The sequence below is a fragment of the Globicephala melas genome, chromosome 13 (assembly GCF_963455315.2).
Source record: "Globicephala melas chromosome 13, mGloMel1.2, whole genome shotgun sequence".
In the NCBI taxonomy this organism is placed as follows: Eukaryota; Metazoa; Chordata; class Mammalia; order Artiodactyla; family Delphinidae; genus Globicephala; species Globicephala melas.
Window position 1 is genome coordinate 68,604,290 of NC_083326.1, and position 16,043 is coordinate 68,620,332.

At 39.6% G+C, this 16,043-nt stretch overlaps 1 protein-coding gene across 3 annotated transcripts in view; it reads left to right on the forward strand.

The window, feature by feature from the left end:
- The window catches only part of TTC28 (tetratricopeptide repeat domain 28), a 599,721-nt gene that overhangs the window by 432,888 nt on the left and 150,790 nt on the right, over positions 1–16,043 (forward strand). For all 3 annotated transcript variants that reach the window (XM_030860704.2, XM_030860705.2, XM_030860706.2), the window contains one exon: positions 498–1,005. In XM_030860704.2, coding sequence (XP_030716564.1) covers positions 498–1,005 — 508 coding nt within the window. The remainder of the gene's footprint in view (positions 1–497; positions 1,006–16,043) is intronic.

Below are 16,043 nucleotides of genomic sequence, written 5' to 3' on the forward strand. Positions count from 1 at the left end.
CGTTAATGTATCCATTTGCTTTGGGAGAAGACAAGAATTGAGAAATGCAATTTGAGTGCACTCTTTGAGTGCAAAGAGCCTAGCATGGATTTCTCCTATGAATTTCCTATGCTATATTACATGTAATAATTAATTTTGATTTTCTTCAACATTTTCTTATGCTGCAGAGGTTAATAGCTATTAACAGAGATATAATATCACAATATTAGAAATGACAAGTCTTTAAACTAAGATGAACGTTATATGGCACACAACCTGTTTCTGTGAGATTCGGTATTGAATGTTACTGATTAAATTGCCGTTGTCTTTTATTAGGAACTTGCTGTTTGGATGTGCTCTTTTTCAGTTCTGCATAGGTCTGCAGACCAGTGATAGAAACACCATTAGAAATAGGTTTGGATGGTTATGGGCAAACTCTCTAACATTTTACCAGCTGAAACAAACCAAAGCCATTTTCTGATGTGCTTTCTTTTCTCTGCCTTATCCTTTCTCTCCAGGCAGCTTCATCAGCCCTGAGCAGTCTGGGCCACGTGTACACAGCCATTGGAGACTACCCCAATGCACTGGCCAGTCACAAACAGTGTGTTCTTCTCGCCAAGCAATCCAAAGATGAGCTTTCTGAAGCCCGAGAACTCGGTAACATGGGAGCTGTGTATATTGCCATGGGTGATTTTGAGAATGCTGTGCAGTGCCATGAGCAGCATCTGAAGATAGCCAAGGACCTGGGCAACAAGCGAGAAGAGGCCCGCGCCTACAGCAATCTGGGCAGTGCCTACCACTACAGGAGGAACTTTGACAAGGCCATGTCTTACCACAACTACGTGCTGGAGCTGGCTCAGGAGTTGATGGAGAAGGCCATTGAGATGCGGGCCTATGCTGGCCTGGGCCATGCTGCCAGGTGCATGCAGGATTTGGAGAGAGCTAAACAGTACCATGAGCAGCAGCTGGGCATCGCTGAGGATCTCAAGGACCGGGCTGCAGAGGGGCGAGCATCCTCCAATCTGGGTAAGGACAGGATTGCTTGCGGGACCCAGGGTCAGGGCCAAGGGCTAGAAATAGCTGGAGTAACCCACTATCTTTTACAGGAATCTGTGTGTTTATATTCAAAAGTATCTCCTCATTGTGTGTGTTTTATATTTCCTTCAGATATATGTCCTTGGAGCCTGCCTGCTCTAAATCACAGGATCTTTTCTGTCATCACAGTGCTCTGAGGATTAGAACTCTGAAATACTGGAAAAACAAAACACCCCAACCTTTTAATCTGTCTAGAGAGAAGAACGACCAGATTTATCTAATTAGAGAGAAGGGGGATGAAGTGAAGAGACAAAGCTATGTTTGGTTTAAATGAAAGGGAAGCTTGCTAGGAAGTCATCAATGGAAGGGAATTTGAGAGGATTTTTGTTTAGAGGGAGTTCTTTACTTGGTGACTTTAACCCCAAAGGGAATGTATTATTTCCCCTCAATGTATGTGTATTCACAAATGATGTTGATAGTTATAGTGTAAATGTAAAATTATTTTTTGAAAAATTTAAATAAGATAGATTTGCAGTCTGTGGTTTGATAGGACTTGGTTACAGTTAAGATATTTATAGATTTGGGGGAATTTATATGGAATGGTAAGAGGTGATAAGTATTAGTAACTGGCTACTTTTTAGAAGATATTGTTATCTTTTCTTGGTACCCAAACAGATGTTGGTACATAATGAATGAAAGGAACAGATGTGTTCAGAAGTATAAGCGGAACTCATCCTTGTGCCTGGAGCCCATGGTTTGTTATGTCCACAGGGACTCAGGGTGGGGAGAGGACAAGAAGACGGTGACCTTATTCGTATTAGTGTATGCTTAGCGGATATTAGTGGCAATGCGCTGTAAAAGTCAGTCCCCTTTTCTTTTGTGACCTACAAAACCCTATTTCTCTTTATATAATTTTAGCACTACTTCTCCCTCCCCTCCACCTCCGCTTATTGTAACCATATGTTTCGTGAATATGGTTGTTTGAAAAAGTCTGGCAGATCCCTAGAGGTGATGCTGAAGATGGTATTGAGATCAGAATGAGAATCTAGAGAGCCTGATAAAAACCATAGAAATAAGTTCTTGGTATGATATATTCATTCAACAGATTTCAAGTATTTATTGAATCATACTATGTGCTGAATCCTGGAATAATTGCCTTACATGGTAGAGAAGTTTGAAAAAAAAATCCTTGCCCTCAAAGAGCTTATAATTTAGTTGGGAAAATAAGATTAATACATAGGACAACGGTGTTAATGATGTTGTGTAGCCATGAAATTCCCAGAAGGGAGGCCCTGAGGGCTGGGAATAGTCTGGAAAGCTTCTTGGAGGAGATGACGCCCAGGTGGACCTTGAAGAATAGCTGAGATTTGGTCAGAAATGGGATGGCATTGATGGCAAGGAGTATGTGAAAGAAGAATTTGATGCAATAGGTTGGCATATCTGAGGGATAGTGGCATGATTAGCCTTCAGGAATGTGCTAGAGGATGGTAGAAGACTATTATGAAAACTAGGCAAGTAATTGTTAGTGAACAGGAACTCCTGAAGGTTTTGAAATGTAAAAGTGAGAACATTGACTAGATATTTAAGGAAGACAAGTCTAGCAGTGGCACATAGGATAGGTTGGAGGGCTTGAAACCTGGAGTGTAGAAGGCTGTGCATATTGGACAATTCATATTTCTCTATCATCTTGTGTCAGAAATCTGTCATTTTGATTAGTTGTATTTATTTTCCAAAGACTTTGTTCATTTCATCTAAATTGTTGAATTTATTGGCATAAAGTTGTTTATAATACTTACTTATTTTCCTTTTAATGCTTGTAAGATATATAGTGATATGTCCTCTTTTCATTTCTGTTATTGGTAGTTTGTGTTTTGTACCTGTACTAACCCCCTCCCCCTTTTCTGGGTCGTTCTAGCTAGAGATTTATCAATTTTCTTGCTTTTGCTTTTGTTAAGTTTTTTCTATTGCTTATCTATTTTTTAATTTCATTTTTCTGGTCTCATTTTTATCATTTTCTTCCTGCCGCTTTCTTTGGGTCCTCTTTCTAGCCTCTCAAGGTTGAAACTTAGATCATTGATTTTAGACTTTTTAAATTTCTAATACAAGCATTAAAAATATAAAATTTCCTCTAAACACTGCTTTAGCTGCATCTAATCATTTTTGATGTATTATGTTTTTACCTTCGTTGGGTTTAAAATATTTTCTAAAATTGTTTGTGATTTCCCTTTAACCCCCGTGTTGTTTAGAAGTGCTGTTTAATTTAAAACATTTGGGATTTTCCTAGAAACTTTATTGTTATCAAATTCTAGTTTACTTCTATTGCAGTCAGAGAACATACTTTGTAGGATTGCAATAGGTGTCTCTACAGATGTTGTTTAGGTCTAGGTAGTTGATAGTGGTGTTCAGATCATCTTTGTCTTTTTTGATTTCTTTGTCTATATGTTTTGTCAGTTGCTAAGAAGGAGGTTGTTAAAATCTACAACTGTTAGTGTGGACTTGTCTGTTTTTCCATTTAATTCTGTGAAACATGGCTTCATGTACTTTGAAGCTTTCTCTTTGGGCAAATATTCATTTATGATCGTTTTTGTCTTTCTGACAGATTGGCCCTTTTATCATTATGAAATGTCCCTTTTTATCATTGGTCATGTCTTTTTTTCTTGAACTACTTGATCTGATACAAATATATCCACTCCTACCTTCTTATGCTTACTTTTTGTGTTTTCCATTTTTTTTCTGTCTTTACTTTCTATTTCTTGGTGTCTTTAGTTTGTTAACTGCAGATAACATCTAGCTAGGTCTTGCTTCTTTATTGATTTTCACAATTATGGCCTTTTAATTAGAGAATTTCATCATTTAACAGTTAATGTAATTATTGGTTTTGTTAGATTTAGGTCTGTTATTTTACTGTTGGTTTTCTGCTTGTCCCATTTATATTTTGTTCTCCGTTCTTCCTTTCCTGCTGTCTATGGGTAAATTTAATCATATAGACTTTATTTTAACTTGTCTATTTGCTTTTTAGCTCTGTCTTTGCATAATTTTTTAATGGTTGCTCTAAGGATGGCATCATATATCCTTAACTTTTCATGGTTTACTTTGAGCTACCATTGTACCACTTCCTGTAAAATATAAGTACATTATGACCTTGTAGGTCCACTTACTCCCCACTCCCTGTACTTTATGCTGTAGTTCTCACATTTATTACTACACCTATATTCTTTTTAAACTCCACAGTACAATGTTAGTTGTTCTATTTTATATTATCATTTTAAATGATTGAGAGGAAAAATAATATTTTCTGTTTATCCACTTATTTATCATTTCTTGTACTTGCATTCACTCTTGAAGATATGAGTTTCCATCTGGTATTATTTCCCTTCAGCCTAAAGAACTTCATGTAGCATTTCTTGTAATGCAGGTCTGCTAGTGATGAATTCTCTTCATTTTGTTTACTTTAAAATGTGTTTATTTCACCTCATTCTTGAAGGATATTTTTTGCTAGATACAGAATTCTAGGTTGGTAGATTTTCTTTTTTATCTTTCAGTGGGTTAAAGTAGTCTTTCCAGTGTCTTTTGGCCCCCATTATTTCTGATAAGAAGTCAGTGGAATTAATAATCTGTATGGTGTATGCTAATTTTTTCTTGACAGTTCACAAGATTTCTTCTAAATTTGGTTTTCAGCAGTTTATGATATGCCTAAATGTGGCTTTCTTTGTATTTTTTTCCTTCCTATGGTTCTTTGAGCTTTTGAATCAGCACATATATATTTTTGCCTGAATTTAGGGAATTTTTACCTATTATTTTTAAAATATTTCTTTTTGTTCACTCCCTCTCTTCTCTATTTATCTCTCTGCATTACTTTGGGCCTTTTGATTTTGTCCTATATATTGCTGAGGCTCTGTTCATGTTTTTAATTTTTTTTCTCTGTATTCTTCAGATTTGAAAATTTCTGTTAATCTTTCTTCAAGTTCACTAACTCTTCTGTCATCTCCAATCTTCTGATAAACCTATCTGGTGATGCAGAGTTTGGGATTCCCCAAGACTACTCTCACTTCTGACATCAACTGCAAGCAAGGGTCACCCTCAGGTTCAGTAACTAGGAGGACTCACAGAATTCACTGAAAGTTATTGTTATACTCATGGTTATGGTTTATTACAGTGAAAGCATACAGATTTAAATCAGCCAAGGGAAGAGGCACATGGGTTAGAGTTCAGGAGAATTGTAAGCACAAAGCTTCCAGTTGTGTCATGGATGGTGCTAACTCTTCCAAGCAGCAATATGTGACAGTATGCACAGAGACTCCCTTGAGCTTTCTTTTCCAAAGTTTTTATTGGATCTTGGTCACAGAGATATGGTTGACCACCTGCATGAGTGACCTTAGTTTCCTGCCCCTCTGGAGGTTGAGCTGAGAGCCCCCACTGTAAATCATACTGTTACCATCGACTCTCTGGCATGGTCAACACCCTCAAAGACTCTTAGGTTGGGCATTCTGAGGGCTTCGAAATTATTTCCCAGAGCCAGGGGCAAAGGCTGGACCTCTCTGGGCAAGGTTAATTCTTTACTGCATTGGTGCATTTTAAAATTTAGATATATATTATATTTTTAGCTCTAGAATTTCCATTTGGTTCTTTTAATTAACATTTCAGCTTTCCTGCTAAGATTTATGTGTTTATTCATTACATGTATATTTTCTTTCACATAACGGCCCTAGTTATTACAAAAGCTTATAAAACCTTGTCTGCTAATTCCATGTGGGTCATCTCAGAGTTAGACCCTATTGATTGCCTGTTGTTGATGTTGTTATTTTTTTAACAGCTTGATTGAGATATAATTCACATAGTATACTATTTATACATTTAAGGTGTGTAATTCAGTGGTTTGTAGTATAGTCACAGAGTTGTGCATTGATTGCCTTTTGTTTTGAGTTGTTAGTCACATTTTAATGTACTCTTTGAAAAGGGATTATATCCAACATTGTCAGTGATACTTTATAGAGACTCTGGATTCTGATATATTTCTCTTAATAGTATTGATTTTTGTTGTAGTTGTTTTACCAGTTAACTTGACTTAATTCAAGCTCCAAATTCTGTCTTCCCTGTGTTGGGTAGCAGCTAAAATCTCTGTTCAGGTCTTTCAGCTTGCTTCGATTTGGCCTTGCACATGGCATATTTCCTGAGTTAAACAGAGATCTGTGTAGAATTACAAATCCAAGGCTCTCCTCTATGGCTCTCTCTGGGATTTTTCCTTTGGTTCTTCAAGCCAGAAAGACAGTGTGTTTCTACCTGAGTTTTAGCCTCACCACACGGCACTAATGGGCTTTGCCCTCTGGTCCCTGCCCCTGCAAAATGTCATCTGGCATTTCAAAAATGGGAAACTTACCCAATGCCTTTCCCTTCTGCAAAGAGTCAACTCCAACCTCCCTACAGTTTCTCACTGCTTTTGGTTGCACTCCAGTGTTTTTAGATAAATTCCTCCCCCTGCTTCCTCCATGCTGGCCTCCTGCCCCCTCCATGCCAGCCCTCCTGCCCTGCCCCCTGTCAGACTTTATAGTTGTTATCTATAGGAGGGTGGCTCTGAAAGGAGGTACTCCTCCATTACTGGAAGTAGAACTTCTCCTATCCATGTTTAACCCATTGCAATTTGATTTGCACCTTTTGTCCCCTGAAAAAGATCAGCAGTGATCTCCAGATGGCTCAGTTGAGAGATCTCTTGACAGTTCTAAATTTCCTTAATCAGTATGCAACATTTGGCAGCCTTTACTAAGTTTTCCTTGAAATTCTCTCCTCCTCTAGTTTCTGTGAAGCACCACTGTCCTGATTTTCTTCTTGGCTGCTCTTTCTGTACCATCTTCATTGGCTTTTCTTATCCTTCTTTTTTAAAAATGAACAATTTTAAAAGTTACAAAAACAGTACTTACTTTGGTAAAAAATTCTTATGGTATGAAAGTGTATAAAGTAGAAAAAGGAGTTCCACCCTGGTCCACCCCCTTGCCTACCTTCCCATGTCCCACTTTTCAGAGTTAAGTACTGTTAACAACTTGGTTAGACTCTTTCCAGACCTTTTTACTATGCACATAAACACATGGTAGTATAATCATATATGTAAATATACACATGTGTGTACAGATTGTTCCTTTTTTAAAAACTTGGATCATAACATATGTGCTTTTCTGCCACCTGCTTTTTTTATTCCGCCTTCCCTCTTAGGCAAAGCCTCTGTGTCATTATTCAGTTTCCCTACATTATTTTTAATGGCTCTTTTCCATTGTATTGCCACTTGTTAAATGTGGGAGTTCTTGTATTTTGTTCCTTGATTCTTTCCCATTCTTTCTTTGTATCTCTCTATCATTTTTTTTTTTTTTTTTGGTGGTACGTGGGCCTCTCACTATATTGGCCTCTCCCGTTGCGGAGCACAGGCTCCGGATGCGCAGGCACAGCGGCCATGGCTCACGGGCCCAGCCGTTCCGCGGCATGTGGGATCTTCCCAGACTGGGGCACGAACCCGTGTCCCCTGCATCGGCAGGCGGACTCTCAACCACTGCGCCACCAGGGAAGCCCCTCTTTATCATTTTTACCACCAAATCTTCAACTACTGCTTCAATGTCCATTGTTTCTAAATCTATATTCACCAGCTCTGACCTCCTGCCTGAGATCATTTTCACATGCCTAGTAGATGCTTCTTCTGATTTTCATGCTGATCAGTCCAAGTTTGTGAGTTCAAATGTGAAATATCTTTTTCCTAAATTAACTGCTTCTCCTAGCTTTCCTTATTCTGTTGATGACAGGCCCATTCTTGTAGTTATCTCTATTAATTCACTGTTGCTGCTGTAACAAATTGCCATGAACTTAGTGGCTTCAAATAACACAAATGTTTTCTCTTACAGTTCTGGAGATCAGGAGTCTGAAATCAATTTCACCAGGCTAAGATCAATGTCAACAAGCCTGGTTTCTTGGCTCTAGGGGAGAATCAGCTTCTAATGGCTGCGTGTATTCCTTGGCTTGTGGCCTCTTCCTCCAATTCCAGAGTGCATCACTCCAATCTCTGCTTCTGAGTCATCACATTGCCTTCTCTTCTGTCCTAACTCCTCTTGTATCCCTCTTTAAAAAAAAAAAAAAGACTGTTGTGATTACATCAAGCCCACTTGAGTAATCCAGAATAATCTTCCCAAGATCCACAGTTTAATCACACCTCCAAAATCCCTTTTGTCGTGTAAAGTAACATTCACAGGTTCCTGGGATTAGAATGCAGAGACTGGGGACCGGGGAGCGGGAGGATCATTCAGCCCATTATACAGTCCTGACTTAGAAATCTTAAGTCATCATTGATTTCTTACCCCATCCCCCTTTTTTTCAGTTGACACTCAATCTAACAGTTGTCAAGTAAGTATTCTCATTAAGGTTTTTTCTTTCCCTTGCTCCTTCCTTGTTGCCCAGTCTGTTGCAATAACCAACTAGTTGGGTTTTCCTTGCTACCATTCCCTCCTTCCCATGTCTCCTCCATCCCACACACCAATAGTAGACTGACCTTCCTAAACTGTACCTTAAAATGGGGACTATCACGATTTCCATTCTTTAATTCTACTACTCCTCTGTACATACTCTTTACCTAAAACTGTGTTTTTCCATCTTCCCTAATTTAGCCACACTGGCTATACTTCTTGCTTTAATGTATTTTCTCAAGCTATTTCTTCTACTTAGAAGAACTTCTCTGTCCCTATCTTGCTTATCTAAAGTTTACCCATCTTTTTAGGATTATCCCAAGTACCATTCACTTCTTTTTTTTTTTTTTTAACTATTCACTTCTTGAAGCCTCTCTTGATAACAAGTTCTTTACCTTGTTTGAGTCCTGTGTCCACTTTTTAAATTTCTCTTATTCTATTTCTATTCAATCATAAAATATGGTTATTGGTGTACTTGTATAGTTACCTCCACTGGATTAAAACTCAGTAGAAGTATAAACACTATTCTACTCCACAGTCTCTGTATCTCTGAGTATAACCCCTTAGACACAGTGAGTACTCAGTGTTTATATGATTAGATTGAATGAGTCAAAGCTTATGCCAAGATGTTGTGCCCCAGTGATTGGAAGAACAGTGGTGCCTTTGGAAAGAAACAGGAAAGCTGAGAGGAGGAACTTCCCCAAAGTAGTTCTTTATCAAACATGGTAAGTTTGTTTTGTACATGCCCAGTATGTATTTCTCTCAATGTAACATGAGCAAATAGAATTGGAAACAAGTATTAAGATGGCATCATCCTAATGACATCTATGAGATAAGGGAGGAAAGCCAGTCAGGGAGACTGAGTCAGGATCACAGAGGGTGGAGGTGACCCAGGTAGAGTTCAGGGAGAAGAGAGCTTCAGGATGTGGAGGGCTTAGAGAAGCCAGGGAGAATGAGATTTGAGTCACTAAGAAGGTTTTTTGACATTAGAAGCTTTCTGTGCACATCTGAGGGGTAGTGGATAGAACTTATGGAGATGGAGAAAAAGAGAAGGTAGAGATGATGAGAAATCTTTATCCTTTGGTGGTCAGCATATACTAATATTTACTATCCACCTTTTAGATGCTTTAAAATAAAACAAGTAGAAATGATTTAGACTCTTTAGATTTCTTATGAACAACAAAGAATAGCCTAGACGTTTTCTAAGTATGTCTTACTTGTGAAAATAATGCTAATGTAAATTTTGGCTTGGAAAATGTCCATCTTTTCTTTTATGCTCAAAACAACTGTAGTTGCATGACAGTGTTTCTGTAGCCTCTGTTTTTTTGGTAGCCTTCTTTATGGTTCTAATTTAGGCAGTTTGGAGTCAAATCTCAGTTAGGCTGCAAAGTAGGTCACTAGAGTAAAGCCTCAGTTAAAGTGCTCTCGCTCTGATCATACCAGATCTTCTCATTCACTGGGGAGGCAGGCAGAAATGCTTCTCATTTTACTTTGAGATAAACTGCAATTAGGAAAATGAGACGGGAGATAATTAGAAGGATAGCGGCTTCCTTCCTTCCTCCCTCCTTCCCTTCCTTCCTCCCTTCCTTCCCTGCTTCCTTCCCTCCCTCTCTCCCTCCTTCTTTCTTTCCTACTTGCTCTCTTGCACTCTCTCTCACTTTCTTTCTCCCTTTCTTTCCCTTTCTTCCTCCCTCCCTCCTTCCCTTCCTTTTCTTTCTTTCTCTTTCTGGATGATGGTGACCACTTAGCTTGCCACCATGCCCCTAGAATACATACAAAACTGAACACATTGTAGGAGCCACTTCCCATGTACAGCAGTGTAAGAGCTGTTCTGTTTCTAGTATTGGGTCAAACATGAGAGATGGAAAGTGCTTCCCACCAAGGCCTAGGGTGAAATATCTAATAATCTATCTATGGAAAATAATTCACAATTTTAAAATATCTGTACCTTTTTAGTCAAAAAGACATTTGCTGTCTACAAAGTAGCTTTTTTGGGAAAGAAAGGGAAATGGGACTAGTGTTTTTTCAAATTATTTTATTTTATATTGGAGTATAGTTGATTAACAATGTTGTGTTAGTTTCAGGTGTACAGCAAAGAGATTCAGTTATCCATATTCGTGTATCTATTCTTTTTCAAGTTCTTTTCCCATTTAGGTTATTACAAAATATTTAGCAGAGTTCCCTGTTCTATACAGTAGGTCCTTGTTGGTTATGTATTTTAAATATATCAGTGTGGGACTAGTGTTCATTAATTCATTTGTTCACGTAATCATTCATTTGCTCAACAAATATTTATTGAACATTAGTTATGTGATAGGCACTGTGCTATATTTTATGAATAAAACTGACTTAGTTCCCATCCCCATGGAGCTTATGGTTTTTCATTTAACAAGCATATATTGAGACCTGCTCTGTGTCACATATTTATATTCATTTTCATATTTAATCATCTCCACAAACCTATGAGGTCAAGAGTATTAATTAATTTTAAATATGAGAAAATCACAGCCCAGGTAGGTTAAAAAAAATCTTGACCCATTTAATTTCAAGAGACCTGTAGCATAAAAGATGTATTAAGATCTCATAAAATGATGCTTGGCTTTTTCTTTTCCATGTTTTCAAACCAACCTGGTAGTCATGTGCTGAAGTAAACGTTCGGTAGCAACTCTGGTGGGTTTACATCATTCCTCTTATTTATAGTGCAGCAAAATGATAGTCACCAGAAATGGTGACTCTCAGCTGTTCTAATTCTAGGATTTAAGAAATATCACCTAAGTAACTTTTATAAAAATTATATTTAAAAATTAAATTCTGGCAATCTAAATCAGAAAAATTTGAATTCCCAAGGAAAGCTGGAACAATATTACATGTTGTATACATAACAAACACACATTGCACCTTAATTATATAGTATTCCTGATTACATTTTATGAATTAAATATTCAATAAATACTGTGAACACATGTAAAACACAGTATCCTGAAAAAATCTTATAATAAATTTCTTTTGTAAGAGAAAAATATTCTATAATATGGCAGTCACTCTCTTTTACCTGCTTTTCACATTTCAGTTTTTATATGTTGGGTTTTCTTTAGGTGGAGAAGAGGTCTAGCTTTACGAGTAAAATGTTAATAATAATTGTAGGTAGTATTTAATTTACACTAATTAGGTGTTTTTCTTTGAAAATCCACAGTATGATTATGGAACCATGTTCAGAATAACCATTCAAGATGTTGAAGAGTCCATGAGGCCTCACATAGAAATTCTTGCTTCAGCAATGCAGTTCCATTATATTTGTGTCTTACAGTACTTGTTTGCCTTTCTTAATAGCAAACAAGTATGCTATGAGTTAAATTATTATTATTCCTTTTCACTGACGAGGATCCAGAGATTAATGAATGTCTGTAACTCACCCAGGGTTGTAGAGGCAGAGTTGAGGCTAGACTTCAGGTCTCTGATTCCATGTCCACAGATCCTGCCATGAGGAAACATTTCCACTAGAATGGTAGATTCCAGTGGGAGCCGTGCTGAGATCACTCAGCCTAGGGCTAAAAGCCAAAGATGTTTCTTCTGCACCCACCCCCACCCTCCATATACAGGAAAGATGAGAAAGAAGAAACACCACTGGAAGGGCTCTAGGCCACCTTGCAACAGCAATCCCTGCTTGTGCCCATGTACAAGACAGCCAGTGCTCCCAGAAAAGTACAGGCCCTGTCACCTTGGAACAGCCCTTTCTCTTCTTCTCCTAGAGAATCTATTTTCTGTTGATTACTTGCACTGAGCTAGATACTGTGCATACATTATTTCATTTCATCCCCATTACAAACCTATGTGGTAGGCACAGAAGTAAAGGTACTGGCCCAGAATCTTACAGTTTATAAGCAGCGGAGGCAAGATCCAAACCCTGGTCTGTGTGCTGTCTTCTACGACAGCCCACAGGCCCCCTCTGAACCCCACACATTTATTGAACTGTTAGTTCTTCTGCTTGAGAAGCATAGACGAGACTACACAGATTGTCAAAGTCTAATAATGTCCACAATACAGAAAGCCAAACCACACACCTCTGCTTTTCTTTCAAAGCAGTTCCTGTTCGGGTCATGAAAAGGGGAAAAATGTGTCCCAGAGCTTGAAACAGATTTTTCTAGACATCTAAAAGAAAGTAACAAGAATGTACTTTCCCTGTTTGAAAGGAGAAATGAAAAATGGAGAGCATCAACAAAAGCAGGAGATTTTTCTGATCAAGCACTAGAGGACTCACAGAAAATGATTCAGACCCTCATTACGGTTGTGACATGCACATCCTGTGCTGTGCCCCACACCTATCAGTACCTAATAAATATTAATAATATTTATTCTCTCCTTTAGGTCAAGATTTGTCACCCTGCTTGTCTAGACATTGCTATTTAAAAGGAGCTGTGATTTGCTTACAGATACAGCACGTCTGTAAACATGTGAGCAGCGGCAGACGGAGCAGTAAATCTTGGTCAGAGCTGCACTTTGGATGGTTGCAGGAGAGGCTGCAAAACTGTTGTTGGAATAATGAAGTGGATGCTTACTGCCAGGTCCCAGAGTTCTGTCTCCAGCAGGCAGAGTCTAGCAGTAAATTAGCTTATGTTTCAGCTTGGCAGTTGGCACTTGGTTCATTTGTAGATGCTAATTGTAATCTGATGTTATCAGCAGCAGGTAATTGAAATGGGCTTGATGAATTACTTAATTTCTTTTAATAGCTGAGTCTTCAAGAACTGAATAAAGAAGATAAGGTGATCAGGAGGAAAATACAACAGCTCTGTCTTTCTAATTAGTGCTTGGAGGTTTTTTCTTCTTTACACAAATGATTATGAACATGTGAGGCTGAATAGGTGTATGAGTCAAAAGGCCCCCATGGGGGCATTTCCCATTAGGCAGCCCAGTCCTGAGCATTGATAACACTTCTGTTAGGACTTCAGAAGGGAACATTTGAGGGATCACTTTGGAGAATGTTGATTTCTGAACACCATTCTGTTTTCCCAGACTTAGGTGGGCCTTCTGGGGGTATTGCCACTTTGGCATTCACTCTACCTTCAGCCCTTCTTGTGTGGCTGTTTCTTGTGAGCAGTGCTGCCTGGCACCATGCAGTGAGCAGGGGAGCCTCGCAATGATGTTAGTCTTTGGCTCCTGCCACCCATACCTGGCACTGGCACTTCCCACACCTGCCCGTCCCTAAGTCTTTCCATCTGTAGCAGCTCCTGTGTAGCCATTTGCTTTGCCAACAATGGTGGGTGCAGATGTGACCCTGGGTCCTGCCATCTGTGTTGGACACTTCATATTGGACCTATGCCACGTGACTGCAGTGAGCTTTGGGGGGGTCTTTCTTCTGGAATCATTTGGCTGTGCTTTTAGTCTCATGTTCATTCTTTAAGGAAACCATCTGTTTTGAGGTGACTCTGGAGGAATTTACTTTTGACTAATTTTTTGAGAAAATCAAATAACAGTGGAAAAAGTAGAATATTAGAACCAGGTCTCTTAGACATTCAGATCACCTCTGTCGTTCTTCTTCATGGTGAGTTCTGTTTAAAGACAGCTTATTGTTACAGGTGATGATTCCAGGTTTCTAAGCCACCAATACAGTATTGGCAGTAAATGCCTCTGATGGTAAATTCATTGCAGGGATTCTGATAATGTTCTACTTCTTGATCTGGGTGGTAGTTACATGGCTGTGCTCACTTTTGAAAATTTGTTGAATTGTATGCTTAAAATTTTATACCTTTCTGACTATATATTATACTTTAATTAAAGATTTACTTTTTTTTTTTTTTTTTTTTGCGGTATGCGGGCCTCTCACTGTTGTAGCCTCTCCCATTGCGGAGCACAGGCTCCGGACGCGCAGGCTCAGTGGCCGTGGCTCACGGGCCCAGCCGCTCCGCAGCATGTGGGATTTTCCCAGACCGGGGCACGAACCCGTGTCCCCTGCATCGGCAGGCACTCTCAACCACTGCGCCACCAGGGAAGCCCCTAAAGGTTTACTTTTAAAAACACATTGCATCCTGGGGGCGGAGTAGAATTGGAATGGTATGCCTTTCTTGATCCTATCCATGCCCATGGCTTTCACCACCATACACCAATTCCCCAAACCCAGACCTTACTTCCGTCTCTGATGTCTTTCTATTCCTGCTTCCTAGACAGCTCCATCTGCTCCAAATAGGCCTCTCTCTAAGTCTGTGATTTCATGTTGTGTATTCCCTATTTCTGAGAATGGCAGCACAAACTCAGTGCCCCACCTAGAAATCTCAAAGTTAGCCTGGGACCCCTGCCTCCTTCCCTCGTAGCCCAGATCTAGTCGGTCAAAAGTCCTGAGAATTCTGCCTCTCCAAACAAGTTCTGTTGTATCTGCCCAGCTGTGTTTTCAGCCTTCCATCAACTCTTGCCTGGATCATTGCAACAGATCCCGCCAAGCTGGTCTCCCAGCTTCTCCTTCAGTTCATTTTCCACATGGCTTCCAAGGTAACCTTCTCAAAACCCCAAGTGCCCAATCTTATCTATACTCAATCATTTATATGCTTAAAACCCTGCATTGGTTCCCCATTACCTTCAGGATGAAGTCCAAAATCCTTGGCCTGGTGTGAGACAATAGAAAATATGTATATTGGTCTCTGCCCCCAGTTCCTGGCACAGAGCGCCTAAAACCCTTGTAATTTCCTAAGGGATAAGAGCACTAAGAGCATCTTTTGTTCTAATGAGGCAACTCTCTGTGGGCTCCTATGTGGGAGCAGAAAGACCAAGCCATGATTAGAAGCTTGGAATTTTCAGTCCTGCCCTCCCCATCCTCCAGAGATAGGAGAGGGGCTGGAAATGGAGTTAATAATTGATCATGCCTCCATGAAGAAGCCTATAAAATCCCAATAGTAGGGAGTTCAAAGAACTTTCAGGTTGGGGAACACATCCACACCAGAAGCGTGATGCACCCCAATGCCACAGAGACCCCTATGGAAAAGCTCCTGCACTCAGGATCCTCCCAAGCCTCTCCCTATGTATCTCTTCATCTGGCTGTTCATCTATATCCTTTATCATGTCCTTTAATACACTGGTATTTGTAAGTAACTGTTTCCCTGAGTTCTGTGAGCTGCTCTAGCAAGTTAATCAAACCTGAGGAGGAGATTGTGGGAACCTCCAATCTATGGCCAGTTGGTCAGAAGCACAGAGCTTGGGACTGGCATCTGAAGTAGGGGTGGGGGGCTGGTCTTATGAGACTGAGCCCGTACCTGTGGGATCTGATGCCAGCTCTGGGTAGACAGGGTCAGGATTGAGTCGAATTGTAGGACGTCTAGCTGGTGTCTGAGACTCTCTTGTTGTTGTGGGGAAACCCCCTCTCCCATCATACTTGGTAACCAGAAGTGTTGGAAGTGAAGTGTTCTGTGTGAGTAGTAAAGGAGTCTCAGAGGGGGGGACACAGTAGGGAGGAACTGGGTTTTTTCCCTACACAGGATGGAAAAAACTGAGGTTTTCCATTTACACCTGGCATATATATTTTTCATCAACGATGAACATTCAAAAAGTATTTATTGAGCGCTTACTATGTGCCAAAAACTATTGCCAGTGGCTGTGTGGAAGACAAAT